The sequence below is a fragment of the Lissotriton helveticus genome, chromosome 5_1 (genome assembly GCF_964261635.1).
Source record: "Lissotriton helveticus chromosome 5_1, aLisHel1.1, whole genome shotgun sequence".
NCBI classification, from domain to species: Eukaryota; Metazoa; Chordata; class Amphibia; order Caudata; family Salamandridae; genus Lissotriton; species Lissotriton helveticus.
Genome location: NC_136065.1, coordinates 709,754,343 through 709,770,579, shown reverse-complemented (window position 1 = coordinate 709,770,579; position 16,237 = coordinate 709,754,343). Strand labels below are relative to the sequence as shown.

Sequence of the window (16,237 nt, the reverse complement as noted above, 5' to 3'; positions counted from 1 at the left end):
TAGGAAGCTTGTTTCCAGTCCAGGGAAGGCATGGCTTAGCAGTTCGCGCTGGACTGTTCCCATGAGGCACAGGGTCAGACTAATTTGCATATGGCCATGTCTGAACTGGTGTGGCAGAGTGGGCTAAAGAACGGTGATGGATTAAACCCAGATCTTTTGACTGGGTGTGAGTGTTTGATTGGTTCAGATGCTCCGTCCATCACCACCCCCTTTTGTACCGCTTTGTTTGCCATAAGTTGGCAGGGTATGCTCAGGCGTGAGTCCCTTGCTCACTTTGCCACTGGATTCAAGCAAGCCTGGCTGAAGACGGCTGAAATGCCAGAAACCGGTCCTAGGAAGCTTGTTTTCGGTCCAGGGACGGCATGGCTTGGCATTTCGGGCTGGACAGTTCCCATGAGGCACAGGGTCAGACTGATTTGCATATGGCCATGTCTAAACTGGGGTGGCTGAGTGGGCTAAAGAACGGTGATGGATTAAACCCAGATCTATTGACTGGGTGTGAGTGTTTGATTGGTTCAGATGCTCCGTCCATGACCACCCCCTTTTGTACCACACTAAGGACCCCGGCTGTTTATTTACAGTCAGTAACCCTTTCACAGTAACTGCTAACAGCCCACCCCAAATCCCCAAAGAGAGCTAGCACCCGCATAATGTATACAACTGTTCATGTTTACTAGTGTTACTAAGCTCCAGTAAAGATTTTTCTAACAATTAGGTTACATCTTTGGCTTTTTATGGATCAGTTTTCTTTATTGTCATTTCTAATAAACCAGAACAAATAGAACATCCTTTATTGCCGACAGCTCGGAGTGCTGGCAAGCTTAATGTCCCATGCCTCTCTCCCTCTAAAATCCCCACCCTAACATCCCTGTTAACCTGAATAACTGAGCTTTGCTTGTGCTCTTGATAATCCCTTGTTTCATTCTGGTCACCTGAAAGTGAGAAGGGGTCCACTTTTGTTGTTGCTGTAGGCTGGGCTTAGCAATAACTTCTTGCGGAGAGACATTTATGGATTGTTTTTGTTTGGTGTCTTTAGTATATGCAACACTTTTAGATATCGGGGGCATGCAAATACTCTGAATTCTAAAGATAGAAATAAAAGACAGGAGACACAAATTGTTTGAAAGTCTTATCAAAGGGATCGACATTGTAAGCTTCTGCATGGCCATTGAATACCAAAGTGTGTAGATCCATGCACCGTGGACCAGGATTCTATCTGTACTCCATTGAGGAAGAATTACCTGGGTTGCTGTGCTTTCGCTGACTATAGATAGTATGTCTGTCTATGGGGGAGACATATTAATATGTTTGCTGACACAGTCATGTCAAGGTTTTCCAATACTTCTTTTCAGTAGCGTGTCAATTTGGGGGCACTGCCAAAGTAAGTGTACAAGCATCCCTGTATTCACACAGCCACCCCAGCTGTGAAGCTGATTTTTGAGGATACTGTTTATTTGTTCATACTGGGCTATAGTACCAAGGGGACATCAGTTTTGACAATTTGTTCCTGATTGCTTCAGAGCTCGCTAATGTACGCACTGTATGGTAAATATCAGTCACTCCTTGGTCGATATGGTACATCTTAATTAAATGTAATATCTCATCTGACCCAGGGATTTTGGTGGTTGTTTTGCTCAGGTATGAATTTACCATAAATAAATTAAAAGACAAGAAGTGTTTGGCAAAACAGGAACAAGTTGGTTTATTAAACACAGCTGCTGGGAGAGTCTCAACAAAATGTGTCTAAGGAAAGTCTCTTGGTGTACAAACTTTTGGCTGACATTATATATATATCTGTGAGGTACAATAAAGTCATTATAGAGTTATTTCTGCATTCCGAAAAAGTATCTCAGTCATAAATTAACACGTTTTGGCGTCTGATAAGGACACTGATGGATTTCGACCTCAGGGAGAGCAAATGTGGGCCAGTGTGTATGGGTCCAGATGTCGGGCATGAGGAGTGCGCGGTCACTCCATGTGTTGAGCATGTCATGTCCTGATTTTCTGAGTGTTACTATTTACCTGCGGTATCTAGCTTTGTGTTTTTTAGGGGAACGCAAGCCTTTGGCCAAACGTGTTTTATTCGGGCCTATTTCCTCTGACCTGTTCGTGGTGCAACTATCTATCTGTGGGATTGATCAGGGTTTTTGCTGGGCGTGCGTTTGTCTTTGTGTTAAGAGAGAGCCTGTGACCTGTTATTCAGTAGGCGTAGGTCACAAGGCCTGTCTGATCATGTATCTCTGATGCTGGTTGATGGGCAGGTCAACTTGGGTAAAACCAACAGCAATGATGTGAGTTCACTGGAACTCTTGAAAATATATTGGCAGTCACTGGTGTCGTTTTTATCGACATTCTCAACATTGTGTGTACAGTTGTCATAGCGTATGTTGATATTGTCTTTACTGATATTGACATAGTTAAGCATTTCTAGATCCTGATATACATTGACATTGCTTTAACTGGTAACCCTATTGTATTGGTACATGGAGTATGACATACATTGATATCATTACTGTCAGTATCAGCACTGAAGTATGAGCTTGTAATTGGTTTTGGACAGTAATCATTTCTCAAAGACAGTGAAAGACTGCTTGGAATATTTAAATCCCTTAATTAGTCATATACATAATGTGAGGATGTGTGCTCAAAACTACCAGCCAAGTGTAAGGTCTCCTCTCCAGATAGCTATTTGAGCTTGTCATGGAGTAGTGTTACATGGAAGGACAACATTACCATAACAAGTATACAAAAGAAGAAAGGAGACCAGGGGATACAATATACATAATAAGAGTTCATTTTATGAAACTGGAAGAAGAGCAAACTCAAGTCAATATTAAATATTGTAAATCAGACAACTCAACACTTGTAAAAATGCAGCATTTATTTGTCTCCTAGCTTGTCATTATCTAGCCAGATAATACATATCTAGTACCTGAGAAAAGACTCATTACAGTTTCATCCTACAAATCACTACATTTTCTTCATGTGACATCTGCTTTTGAAAATCGTAGAGGTCTAATAAAGAACCAGAGTATTCCCTTAACTCACAGAACATGAGGAACATTCTGCTTGAGAATCATTCACTTTGCTGTGTAGTAAGTTTAATATATACTTGTAAATGTTTATTACCACTGCTGCTACATGTTCATGGAACAAAGAGTCCCTGATAACATTAGTTCCATTTGTTTGTGCTACATATTTACATTGTTCCAAATCTGTGATAATTGTTTAGTCCATGACAATTTTCATTTTGTTTTAAAATAGGGGCCTCATTTTCTGTGTGAATTATAATTGTACTTATTTTTAAATGTCATTAACCTTGAAAGCAATCATTTATAAGTTATATAGATCAACATTTTTATAGAAAATGGGGGCGTGGTTTGAACGGCAGAGCCGATGGCTGTGTGATTCCGTCGATTTTGGCCCCTGATTGAGCGCTACTTCTGTGGATATCATCATGGGAGTGTATGGTTTGAGGGTCTTGGAGATACTCCCGTGGGCAGTTTGGCATGTGCGGGGTTCCGAGAGCTCAAAATGGCAGATCGGGAATGTTATGAGCCCGGAGTGCTTTGAATGCCCAGCGGATTTTTGAAACTCAAGTTAAGCAGTGGCTATATGGGACTTTCACTCAGTCATACCCTCGCTGAGATATTTACACCAATTTAGTAAAGTTCTGCTGTGTATGGCGCTGCGGCGCATTGATCCAAAAATGGCAGCTGCAACTGAGGACGAAGTCCGTCTGTTCAACAGCGAGTGAAATGAACTGAGCGGCTTGGGTAAGCGCGTAATCAGCTGATTTGGTGTGACTGAGCGCAGTGGTTTGAAGTGGAGACCAGACCTAGCTGTCGTCACAATCCACTAACTGTGCCTGACCCCGTCATGGCCGCCAAGTAAGACCAAGGTGAGCATTGTTTCTTTGGTGTCAGATCGGCGCTAAAGTCCCAGTTGACTTGTTGGGCACAACGCGTGAGTGATAAAGTCCTCGCTGCCAATTTACTGCTTTTGCCTTTTTAGCCAAATGGATGTCTGAAACAGATTTAAATACATTGCAATGGTGTCTGCTGCCTGACCTTGTCATGGTGATTATACGAGAGGAATGATCACCATGTTTATCAGCCAAGATCCGACCTGGTAGAGGAGAGTGTTTGTTGCTTGAAGATCTGCATTAGTGTCTTTATCAATGGTGTTGCAGCAGGATTGCAATTATGTTCTAGACCTGTAGGAACTAATCTTGTCACTGCTAGACTCCTAAATGCCTCATATATCAAAGAGGGTACCAGTATCTTTTTGATTTTCTCCTTGCCCGGTAATTTTGATAAAGAGGGGCTGCATACATTAAACCAGAGGCGTACTCCAAATATATAATGAGGTGATGTATTTAGCTATATTTTTGTCTTTTCTTTTTTTTTGCATGCAGATACTAAAGCAGCTTCTGACTTTTCTTGCCTCATAAGTGAAGCTGACGGAGTCAGTTCATTCCCATATCATTTACTGTGGGACTCAATGGCGTACATTCACTGAGGAGTGGACTCACTTCAGCTTAACAGCAGGCTGATATGGAGTACATTGTTCGGCTTCACAGAGCTCTATTGATACCAGCCTTTTATCCATTTATTTGTAGCTTCTCTAGTTTGATTACACCTAATTATTTTTTCCAATTCTTTGCTGCTACAAATGCTAAAAGAGAGGCTAGGCTGCAGTTTAAAAAGAACAAAGGGGAGTCTTCTCCATCTGATTCTCCCATCAAAACGAAAGCGGACATGAGTAGCACGATGAAAATGGAGAGGTAAGCCCAAGAGAGGTGGGCTGCGTGAAAGGACGCGCTGTGAAATTGCATTTTTATCATTTTAAAATACAACTGCTGCTATGTTACTGCTCTTTTAAAATTTTCATTCCTGGCACTATTTCTATTTTTTCTCCGCTGTGTTTGGTAACTTTGTTGCCTCTGCCCCCATTGTACCTGTCACTTCCTGTCACTTCCGCCCACTGCATTACGGCAGTCTAGTCTTGCGGCCGCTGCACAGCAGGGACGTGTGGTGGGTTGGGGAGAAGTCACGGGCCCATTAAATCCCCGGATGGCACAAGCGCGCTTCGAGAGGTAAGCCCAAGAGAGGTGGGCTGCGTGAAAGGACACGCTGTGAAATTGCGTTTTTATCATTTTGAAATACAACTGCTGCTATGTTACTGCTCTTTTAAAAATTTGATTCCTGGCACTATTTCTATTTTTTCCCCGCTGTGTTTGGTAAATTTGTTGCCTCTGCCCCCATTGTACCTATCACTTCCTGTCACTTCCGCCCACTGCATTACGGCAGTCGGCGGTCTAGTCTTGCGGCCACTGCACAGCAGGGCCATGTGGTGGGTTGGGGAGGAGTCACGGGCCCATTAAATCCCCGGATGGCACAAGCGAGCAGCGGGCGCGCCGCTGGCACGCTGAAGGCGCGCCAATGGGAAGCCCGTCTGCGCCCGTCCGCACCAGGCCGGGACCAGGGGCCAGGACCCCTGGACCCATCCTCTGCTATTCTAATCGGGAGCTGTGCACTATGAATAAAGATAACTACGTATTGCAGCCTCTCACCCTTTCGAAACTTAAACAACATGGGCTGATGAGACCACACCTCAGCTGCAACCAGCCGAGCAGAACAGTGAATACCCTTATTAGGAAGCAGGAAAAGCCATCCGGTCATATGAACTGCAGGTTTGCACTGCTAAATACTCGCTCACTGAACAAACACAGCCTAGAGGTCTTCTCACTCCTGCAAAAGGACAGTCTAGACTTTCTGTGTGTCACTGAAACCTGGCTGGATGAGCACTCCATGCCGGACCTGGTAGCAGCATTGCCACCGGACTTCACTGCTATCTATTGCAATAGACCATGCAATACCAGGGTTGGGGGGGTCGCGTTTCTGTCCAATCAAGCGCTGAAAACGGAAACCCTATGCCTAGAACATATTGCAGGGGCTGAGGTTTTAGGTGTTAAGCTCTGCTCCGCGCGAGATTGTCTAGTTGTACTGATAGTGTATCGTCCCCCACACACGCCAGTTGGCTTTATGGAACCTTTCCTCCTAGAGCTGGTCCAGGACCTGCGTGCTCGTTACAAGGAAATTTTAACTTCCATTGGAAAATTACCCCAAAGGAAGGTCAGGCGCAACAGTTAGAGGATGCCCTTACTGCATTAGTTCTGAACCAACTGGTGGCTGGCCCCACTCATGAGAAAGGGCACACTTTGGACCTGATTTGGGCATCGCTTACGCTGCCTAATCCCCTGATCATTTCCCCTTGTTCAGGGTTGGAACACTTCCTGTTGCAAGGCCATCTCTCCTTTATCTCCCAGACTACACAGGCTCCTCCGAAATGGAGTATGCGGCGAAGTTGGAATAAAGTGACTGCCAGTGACTTGATGGCCTTCTTTCCCAACCATGCCCCTCCCAAGAGTAGTACTCTAGACACGGAAAGTGCTGCCGTCATGCAAGCTCTCAAGGAGGCGGTGGAGACTGTAGCACCCGCACGCAAGATTAGAGTGGCCGATAAGAACAAGGGGGCCCCTTAGTATAACGAGGCGCTGCGGCAGCACAAACAATCCCTCCGCCAATATGAAAGAGCGTGGCGAAAAACCTATGACTCTACTACACACGCAGCTTACACCACAACATTTGCAGCCTATAAAAAAGCTATTCTAATGAAGAAAGCTGCTTTCTATGAGACTAGGATTACTGAAGCAGCCAACCCACAGAAGGAGTTTTTTTTTGTTTTTTTGTTTTTTATTGTCCTCATCTCACCATTGGCACTTGCAAAAGAAAGACACCAGCAACCCTTTGTTCTCTCCTGTGCGCCCAGGGTTGGAGTCCTTGCTGCACCCGAAGCCGACCTGGCTACCCCTTTATCCCGGGGCCCGGTGTAATCATTGGACAATCTCGGAATCGGATACCAACCTCAGCTCGAGTGCCCATTCCCAAAGTGGGAGCCAAACTATGGTATTTCTATTATGTATAGCCCCCAACTCTAGCCGTACAGTTTTTAGAACAGACTGTAGCCATTTATCATGCAGTGGGGGGGCTGGATCTTTCCACAGCATACAAATTTCTCTGTGGGCAATAATAATTAGAGTGAAAAATAAGGCGATCTGTTCCTCACTGAGCTCATTAGTAGTTTCCGAATCCAACCCAAATATTACCCTCACCCCATTCAGTCCAATTTTTACTTTTAAAACACTATCCAGTGTCTTTCCCACTTTTGTCCAAAAGGGACCAATCACAGGGCAATCATAGAACATGTGAATATCGTCCGCTTCTGCTAAATCACACCTTGGACACAAAGGAGAGGGACAGACAAACGTTGCTAATTTTTTTTGGCGTAAAATACAGCCTATTTAATACAAAATAGTGGTACTTTTTCAATGAAGCCGACTTAACATACCTATATAAGAATTTAAGAGATCTTTCATAAAGATCAGCAGCAGAGGCCTCAAAGACCGATGAACTCCATACCTGGTTTAAAGGCGTGGCTGTGGTCTCTTCCGAATTCAGCAATTCTCTATACCAGAGGGCTACCTCTTTCTTCCTAACACCCACAGACTGGAGTGCTACCTCAATTTCCCAATTTCCACCGATGTTGTCTTTCTCTGTAACATACCAGGAGCGGAGTTGGATGTATTTAAATCGGGAAAAAAAAATCCCCTATCTTAGCCCGCAGAACTTCCCACGGAAGAACACCCTCCGCTGTGACAAGGTCTGACCAGGTAGCTACACCTGCACTCCTGACAGCCTGAGAAAGACTGTCCTTAAGGCATATTGGCGTGCCAGGGGAGTCCCAGATGGGGGCCAGATCTGAATAATATTTTATACCCCAACATCGCTTCAGTCTGCACCACAGAATCAAGGCTGATCTTAAGACCTTTAGACGGACTTTTTTGAAGAATCTTGGGGACCCGAATTTATACAAAAAACCCGGACCCCCCCCCCTTCTAGATCTTGCATCGCCTTTAATGTCCGGCCCCTAGAAGGAGGTTTTTAAGGTTCTAAATGAACTGAGGAAAGAGAGGGAAAAAAGCCGGTCTTCACGCAAACTGTTTGCCAAAACTTTCAAACCTATTTTATGGGAAAGATCAGCGATCTGCTGGTGACTATCCAGAATACCCCAACTTTCCCATGCACAATTGAGCCAACATTTCACTTTCCTGTGGTGGACGCCACCATGTCCTCTTTCCCTGCTCTTACAGACGAACAACTGACAGTGCTTGTGGGGAGGGGGAAATCAGGCTCCCCCTCAGACCCCTGCCCCCCTAAGATCTTTAGATTGGCTCTACCTAGCATAACGGACAGGGTGCTTGCGCTCCTGAACCATTATTTGGTGACCGGACAGGTCCTGAGCAATTTCAAAGAGGCTCGGGTGATCCCGCTGTTGAAGAAACCAGGCGCGGATGATAAGGATCTGAAAAATTTCAGACCTATCTCTCAGTTGCCATTCTTGGCTAAGAGACTAGAACAGCATGTGCTGCAGTCCCTTGCTTCTTACCTGGAGACCAACCATCTTCTTGAACCCAACCAGGCGGGCTTCAGGCCTCACTTTAGCGCGGAATTAGTTATGCTTTCCATACTAGATGAGATGAGATTGAGAGCGGATAGGAAGACGCCATGTGCTCTGGTCCTGCTGGACCTTTCCGAGGCGTTTGATACGGTGAATCATAGTCAAGTCATGGGGCGGATTGCTGCTTTGGGGATCCAGGACACAGCCAGTGCTTGGTTAGCTTCCTTCCTTAGAGACCGCTCCCAAAGAGTCCAACTCACAGACCTGGTATCTCACCCTGGGACCTTGACATGTGGAGTGCCACTGGGTTCGGCTCTGTCCCCTTTGCTCTTCTATGTCTATTTGCAGCCTCTAATCGCTGCAGTAAATCAGTTGGATTGTAGGGTATATAATTATGCCGACGACACCCAAATCTTTATTCAAATAGACCAGTCGCCCACATCCCAGGCGAAAATGCAAGATATTCTGAAATTTACGGTGAATTGGATGTCGGCAAATTCCCTGAAACTAAACCCGGATAAAACGGAGGTGCTAGCGGCCACTACTGTAGAAAACCCCTGGATTGAGCTGTTTTGGCCTGGTGAGCTGGGACAGCCTCCTGTACCAGCACCCGTAGTGAAAAGTTTAGGGATAAAAATTGATGTTACACTATCAATGTCCCAACAAGTCGCAGCAGTGGTAGGACCCTGCGTAGGGGTTGCTACGACAACTCCGGAAACTGTGGGCACTGCTATCCTTCTCTACTATCCGGACTATGGTCCCATCTTTGATCCTGGCCTGTCTGGACTACGGTAACTCCCTCTACGTGGGGTCACCAAAAAAATCCCTGGCCAGGTTTCAAGGCCAGGCTGATCTTCAAAAAACCCAGGAGGACACATGTCACTCTGCTGCTACAGGACCTACACTGGCTACATTTACCTCAACGAGTGAAGTTCGAAAGTCTATGTATCACTCACAAAGCCATCTATGGCTCGGTCCCGAATTTTATCAAGGACAAATTGACCCATTATGTTCCCATCAGGAGGCTGCAGTCTTCAGAAGCTTGTCTTCTGGTATGTCCACGTTTTAAGCGCTCTACGCTGGGGGGAGAGCCTTTTCAACTATGCTGCCACCACTATGGAATAGACTCCCTGAAAGCCTGCACAAAGAGACCAACCTGCTCACCTTCAGGAAGTGATTAAAAACTGTTCTCTTCCTGGAAGCCTGGAGCCCTATGTAAACCACTCCTGACCCTCTGCCTCTCTCTATTGGACCCCTCTCGGACAGCGCTTAGAGACCTCTTCGATGATTATGCGCTATATAAATACCCCATAACATAACATAACATAACATAACATAGCATGATTCTTAAAAGACTCGCAGATGTACATGATCTTGGTAAGTCCATACAATAAAACATGGACACTATGCAGTTAGAACTTACGGCAATCAGAGCAGACATGAGTGCAATCAATTCTAAAATTTCAGCAGCTGAACAGAGGATCAGTGACATTGAAAATGTTTCTTCTAAAAAACAATAAATAGTTGAAATACCTTAGTGACACTACTGCCACTCTCAACAACAAACTACAGAGCTTGAAGATGGAAATAGAAGAGGTAACATGAGGATTTTAGGTGTTCCAGAAGATTCAGAAGATGTGGCGGAGTCATGTATAGCTTTTCTGGAAGACTGTATACCCCAATTTACTGGTATAACATTTTCAAACCCTTTAGACTTAGACCGAGCACATAGAGTGCCTTCCTTTTATTCTTCTTCACGTCAAATAACCCAACCTATTATTTGTAAGCACCTAAGATTTCAGCATGCTGAAGCTATCCTCAGCTGTGCATGTTAAAGCCATCAACTGATTTGGAATGGCCACAAAATTATTTTTACGCAGGACTTCTCCAAGCCTACGGTGAACACCAGAAAGAGGTTTCTCATCCTGAGAGACAAACTCAGAGCTACGAACATTAAATTTTCCTTTGTCGGCCCAACTAAGATTAGAATCATAGCCAATGATCGCCATCACTACTTTACGGACCCTAAAGATTTTCTGAACTTTCAAGAAGGTTTCCCACCTCAAGCTATGGAGTCTACCCAATCTTCCTCCAATAAAAGGAAACCATGATGTTCACATATCCTTTATTAACCAGATAACAGTTAATTGTCCATTTTGTGTTTAATCAGCACCTGTAGCACTGTAAGATCACATACTTTGTTATTTCATGTGCTTAGCTTGTGTGCGATTGATAATCTTATAGCCAGATCTTTTTTTATAAGTGTGTTTTGCAGACCGAGGACTAGATTATATCAACCCTACTTATTGCGATACAAGATTGTTAAAGGGGATGGCTACCTTTACTTCTTGCTCTAGGCAGTAGCCTTCCTTATGAGCTAGATTGCTTCTGAAGACGCTCTCATGCAATTTTTCATCTGATTCACTTTAAATGTAAATCTCTGGAATTCGTAATATTGTTGATGTAACTCAATCTCTGCTAGACAGTCTGACGCTCCTGTTGTCGCACCTCCTACATTTGAGGTTTGCAGGGCTGGGTAGGGAGGGGGGTGAGGGTTGATTGGGGTTGGGAATTCCCCAGATTATGAGGAACACTAATAGATGTGCTGTGACATGTTTCTTGGGTATTACCTTTTGTGTCTTATTATTATTTTGTTCCTTCTTTTTTCGATTGCTCACTGTCTTATTTCTATCATTAGTTGGGCTGCATCTTGGCCCCATTGGACAAGAGTACCTATGTGCTATGTTAATTATAATACTTATTGGCATTTATAGTTTTTTCTTACCATAACAGGTTATATCCATGTAGTGATTGCGATTTATGAAAATGACTTAGTATTTACTGTGGAAGTAAGCCCCTCTTCTATAACACACCTGCTATCAGTGGTATTTGTGATGGCACAACCTAGTACATGCAATATTGCAGAAGATCTCAAGATAATATCGATAAATGTTAAAGGGCTCAATCACCCAATCAAACACCGGAAAATATTTGAGTGTTTAGCTAAAACCAAAGGGGAAATAATTTTATTGCAAGAAACGAAATTATCTAAAGAAGATACTACGTTAATTAAGCATAATTGTATTTCACCAATTACTTGTTCACCGGCTGATCATAAAAGGAAGGGTGTGATCACTTTGATAGCTAAAAAAGTGAATGTTTTGTTAGAATCACAAACTCTTGATAGTAATGGTAGATTTTTAGTTAAGGAAAGGTGAGGATCTCATACATGTGGTGAATATATATGGCCCCAACACAGATGACCCAGAATTATGGGAGGGTACATCAAATCCTATAGAGGATCTTCCTCAAGATGACCTCATTATAGTTGGTGTAGACTTTAATATTCCGTTAGATCCGATAATTGATAGGCAATCCAATTGCAAATACCAGATAATCTTGTTACCTACTGGGATTCACACTCCACTAGCCCGATACCCGATTCTTTATTTCCACAAGTATGGAAACCGACAACAAGCAATAAAATCTCCCCAGTACTATCTCAAACTAAATATTGGCTTTTGTACAAGGCATCTCAGTCCCCGGCCCAACTACACTCTTTGGGAATTCGGGACGAATCACTGTGTTGGAATTGTAAAGAGGAAACTGGTGATTTAGCTCATTGTATTCTACTTTGTAAGGCTGTGGTGTAATTTTGGGACAAGGTTTTTCTCTTTCCCTCCAAGGTATTTAAATGTGAGTTAAAACAAGAGTTGTCTGCACTAACTACTGGCTTTTTAATGTTTGAAGCTTGTACTGATACAGATAAAGCCCTTTTTTACCTCTTACTTACATCAGCTGTGAAGATAATACTTATTAATTGGAAAGATACACACAAGACTTTATATAAAGGATGGATGAACTGAGTTCTTCATCTTAGGGGTATGGACAATATTGCACTACAGAGCTCTCCATGGAAACCACCTTTCAAGCTTTGTGGAACTCCTTAGACATTTATTTCATTAATCACAAACCTCTATGAGCATTCATGCTCCATTTATAAACTCTGGTATTTGATGTGCATAATATCGAATGCTCTGTTTTTCATTATTTTGTCTTTTGAGTGTTTATAAGTAAATTTTCTAACAATTGTATATCAGCGCCATTAGTCTCTCAATATAGATTCTCTTGTTGATTTTTATCGAGCTTTCCTTTTTTCTGTCCCTTTTCCTTGTTTTCTTTTCTTCCTTTTCTTCCTTTTCTTTCTCTTTTCTCTATTTCTTTTTTTATTATTGTCTTCCAAGGTTTGGAATAATAACGTTGAAATAATGCAAAATTATATGCAATATTAGTTTGTATCTTTGGCCCGAATTTCTATATTGTACAACACTCCAAACTTATTATGTTGGTCATTTTTCTTTATTGTGAACATTTCAATAAAGCATTTAAATATAAAAAACAATTTTATAGAAAATAAATATAAATATTTAAATGTGATTTACGATTTCTTGGTTTTTGCTCACAATACATATTCATGTGTAGCCAGAGAGCACTCTTACAGGTCGATGCAACTACCGATAAGCAAAGTGTGAAAAACTACAAAAAATGTATATATATTTAACGAGTCATTATCAGGGTCTTATTTACAGTATAATAAACACAAATCTATTTGTTTTAAATAACTTCTTGCACCTCTAAAAATAACTACTCCCATACATTTAAATGTGAGCTTAAAATATCCTTTCATGTCTACCAACACGCTGTTACTTAAAATTGAAGAGGTGTTAAGAAAAAGAGAGAATGGTTAACTTGAGTAAACAAAAAAAAAGGGTTTCTGATTGAAGGATATCACTTGTGTAATGTGTGTAGCCCCTTTAAAATATATATCATGTGATTAATTGCTACAGAAAATACTTATCCTCACATGTTCTAAACATGCTACTTTCCTATCTGCAATAAACCCAGGATGCACTTTTACTTCACCTTGTCCCATAGGAAAGGCTTTACAGTTCCTGTTCCAGCTAAATGGCATCCAGAAGTGCGTCTCTGTTTTCTTGAATATAGAATGTTAAGAATCTAGTTGTTTTTTAGAACTATGCTGTGAAGCTGAAGTAAAACACTGGGGAATCAATTAACAGACTGATTCTGCTGTTGGATGTACATATTTTGCTCTGCATGTCAGAAATGTATCTCACACGGAGGAGAATGATATTTCTTTATTTAGAGAAAATGTGCTCAAATTTTAGCTTCCATCAAATGAGCAAAGTGTTTTCTCTCAAACATGGCTATTTAAATCCGAGCAGAAGGTTAGCGTGTTTTCAGTGGTTCAAATCACCACGGTTCCTAAAATGATGTTGATATAGCCAATAAATGATTTCTATTGTGAAAAAGTATGCTGTTACCCTTATTATATGCTCCTTTTTATTCCATCAAATCCATATCCAAATCAAAATCTAGGAATTCACTACAATGCATTTAAATGGGACAAAAATGTCAGTCTTTTCACCAAACAAAATCCAGCTGGTAAGCTCTTTGTAACTTTTCACCTAAACAGTCATATGAAAAACATAGGGCCTCATTGCGATGTTCGTGGAAAGACATCAATGACACGTCGGTGTCGGTCCCACTGACATCCTTGGCCGCAGTCAGACTGCTGCATTATGATGCAGGGGGACTGACCAACAGCTTCCGAAGGGCTCAAGGAGCCTATTGGGCGGTTGGTCGGATCGCATTCCCCACAATGGAGGCCGTGTCTTCTCTGGCACTGCCATGGTGATTATGATTGACCTTTACTCCAGCTTTTTCATGTTGATTCTTCAGACATAAAAAGGCTGGTGGAAAGGCTTATTTGGAACCCCTAGCAAGGACTCCAAGCCCATTGGCCCTACACTACAGGCCCTGGGGGGCACCAGCCCCCTAAACATCCATACAGCATGTGGCAGGTACCACATGGTGCCTGCCTCACAGTGCATGGATGTTTAAAAAGTGTATATTTTCTACTGAGTCTTGTGCTGCGGATCACGTCATAAGCCACAATTCAAAGTAGGCTGTCGCATCCATAGAATGGAAGCGGGACTGCCAACTTTTTGTCGGCAGGCTCCACTTCCTTATGGTGCCGGTCGGACGCTTGTCCGACCGGCATCGTAATCGGGCCCATAGTGTCTAACAATTTTGGGAACTTAATCCCACTTTTTAAGGGCTTTATTTACAACACCAGTATTATCATAGAAGGCGGGCACTCCCAGCTAGGTATTGATCAGGTTGCAGTAGGGTCATCAGCTTCTCTGCAGACCCTCTGACTTCACCCCTGTCAATAACTACCGGGGCATTCACCCCCCTTACCCCACGCCCCTGGGGATAATGTTCCTAAAATCAATTCTCAAGAAAAAGTACTGGTTGCTTGGAGTAACTTCTGAGCCTAAGGGATGGAGACATTGACAGTAAATACATTGAAAGGGGGCTGATAGGGACCTGTAGACAATACAGAGTAATACAGAATATCAGGTGGACAAATAAAGGCCTATTATGGGCTGTAGTTTTTTAATATAAAGCAAACTGGAAACTGTACATTCTCTTAGCGAACAGGAACATCTAATTTATATTCATTCTTAGAAAGTCTCATATGCTTTTTTTATTTACAGACTGCTTAACTTTAAAGCATTTCAGGAACTGGTTGCAGAATGGCATGGTGATTCCAGAGATTACTATGAGGAAATTAAGCAGGGATTCGCCTTCATTGATCATGGTAAACAAAACATTATTAAATGACATTATTAAATGGTTTCTATTTCAATACAATTGTGCAAGATATGCATGGTAATTTGGAACAAACAGGAGAATGTTCCATACAGTAATTGATGACCATGTATACTCTAATGTATTGAACTGTTCCTCAAAACATTAATATGGGAAACATATGTAGTTTTATATATATATATATATATATATATATATATATATATATATATATACCTTCAGAGTATACCACTTGGTGTACTCAACATTGTGCACCCAACTAATGGACCCTAGGGGTTCCATTGTGATGCCAAAATGTTTATAAATTCAAAATGATTTGACAGCAAACTAGTTGCATGCCTTTATATTTAATGAGTAATTTAATTCTGAACAATTACGTGGCTAACAACTTCCGGATCCCTAGGTCATGTGGTCGGCTTTCTAATAGACCTTAGACAGACTATCCGATTGTAAATCAAAAATGCCCATTGCAACATTTTGGACCCGATTTCTTAGATGCATATCACCAAGGTACACAGCAAATATGAAACAACCAAGTATTGAAACGCAAAATCAAAATAAACCCTCCAGTCTTACAAATGCTGTTTGTGAGTTAAATTCTGAAATAGAACGGGATAGTGCCAGTGCCTGAATGTGAGCTTGAAACAAGTGTGCAAAGGAAACAAAAACAGAAATAAAACAATGAATAGGTTAAGTGTCAATGTGTATTTACACATATTGTACAATCACAATTGCAGATTAAACACAATATTACTTCCATGAACAGGTTGAATTAAATTAACCAAAAAAGACTTTTAAAACATATGACACACTGCTATGTGACAAATATCAATGCATGTTAATAATTGTCACCATGTTTATAAGAAACATAGAATTACTAGTTTATCATTTAATATTTTGGAAATTAAGGTATCTGAATATCTGATCCAAAAGGTTTCTCTTTGCGCTAAGATTTTGTGTGCAATAGAGTTTGCTTGTGTGGTTAATCTCTCTAAAACTGTAAACCGAAGTTGAGCTA

The 16,237-nt window shown here is 42.0% G+C and overlaps 1 protein-coding gene across 1 annotated transcript in view; it reads left to right on the top strand.

Moving 5' to 3' along the window:
* Window positions 1-16,237, top strand: part of LOC144753355 (uncharacterized) — a 219,737-nt gene that overhangs the window by 177,613 nt on the left and 25,887 nt on the right. The window contains exon 4 of the mRNA XM_078641077.1: window positions 15,105-15,208. Coding sequence (XP_078497203.1) covers window positions 15,105-15,208 — 104 coding nt within the window. The remainder of the gene's footprint in view (window positions 1-15,104; window positions 15,209-16,237) is intronic.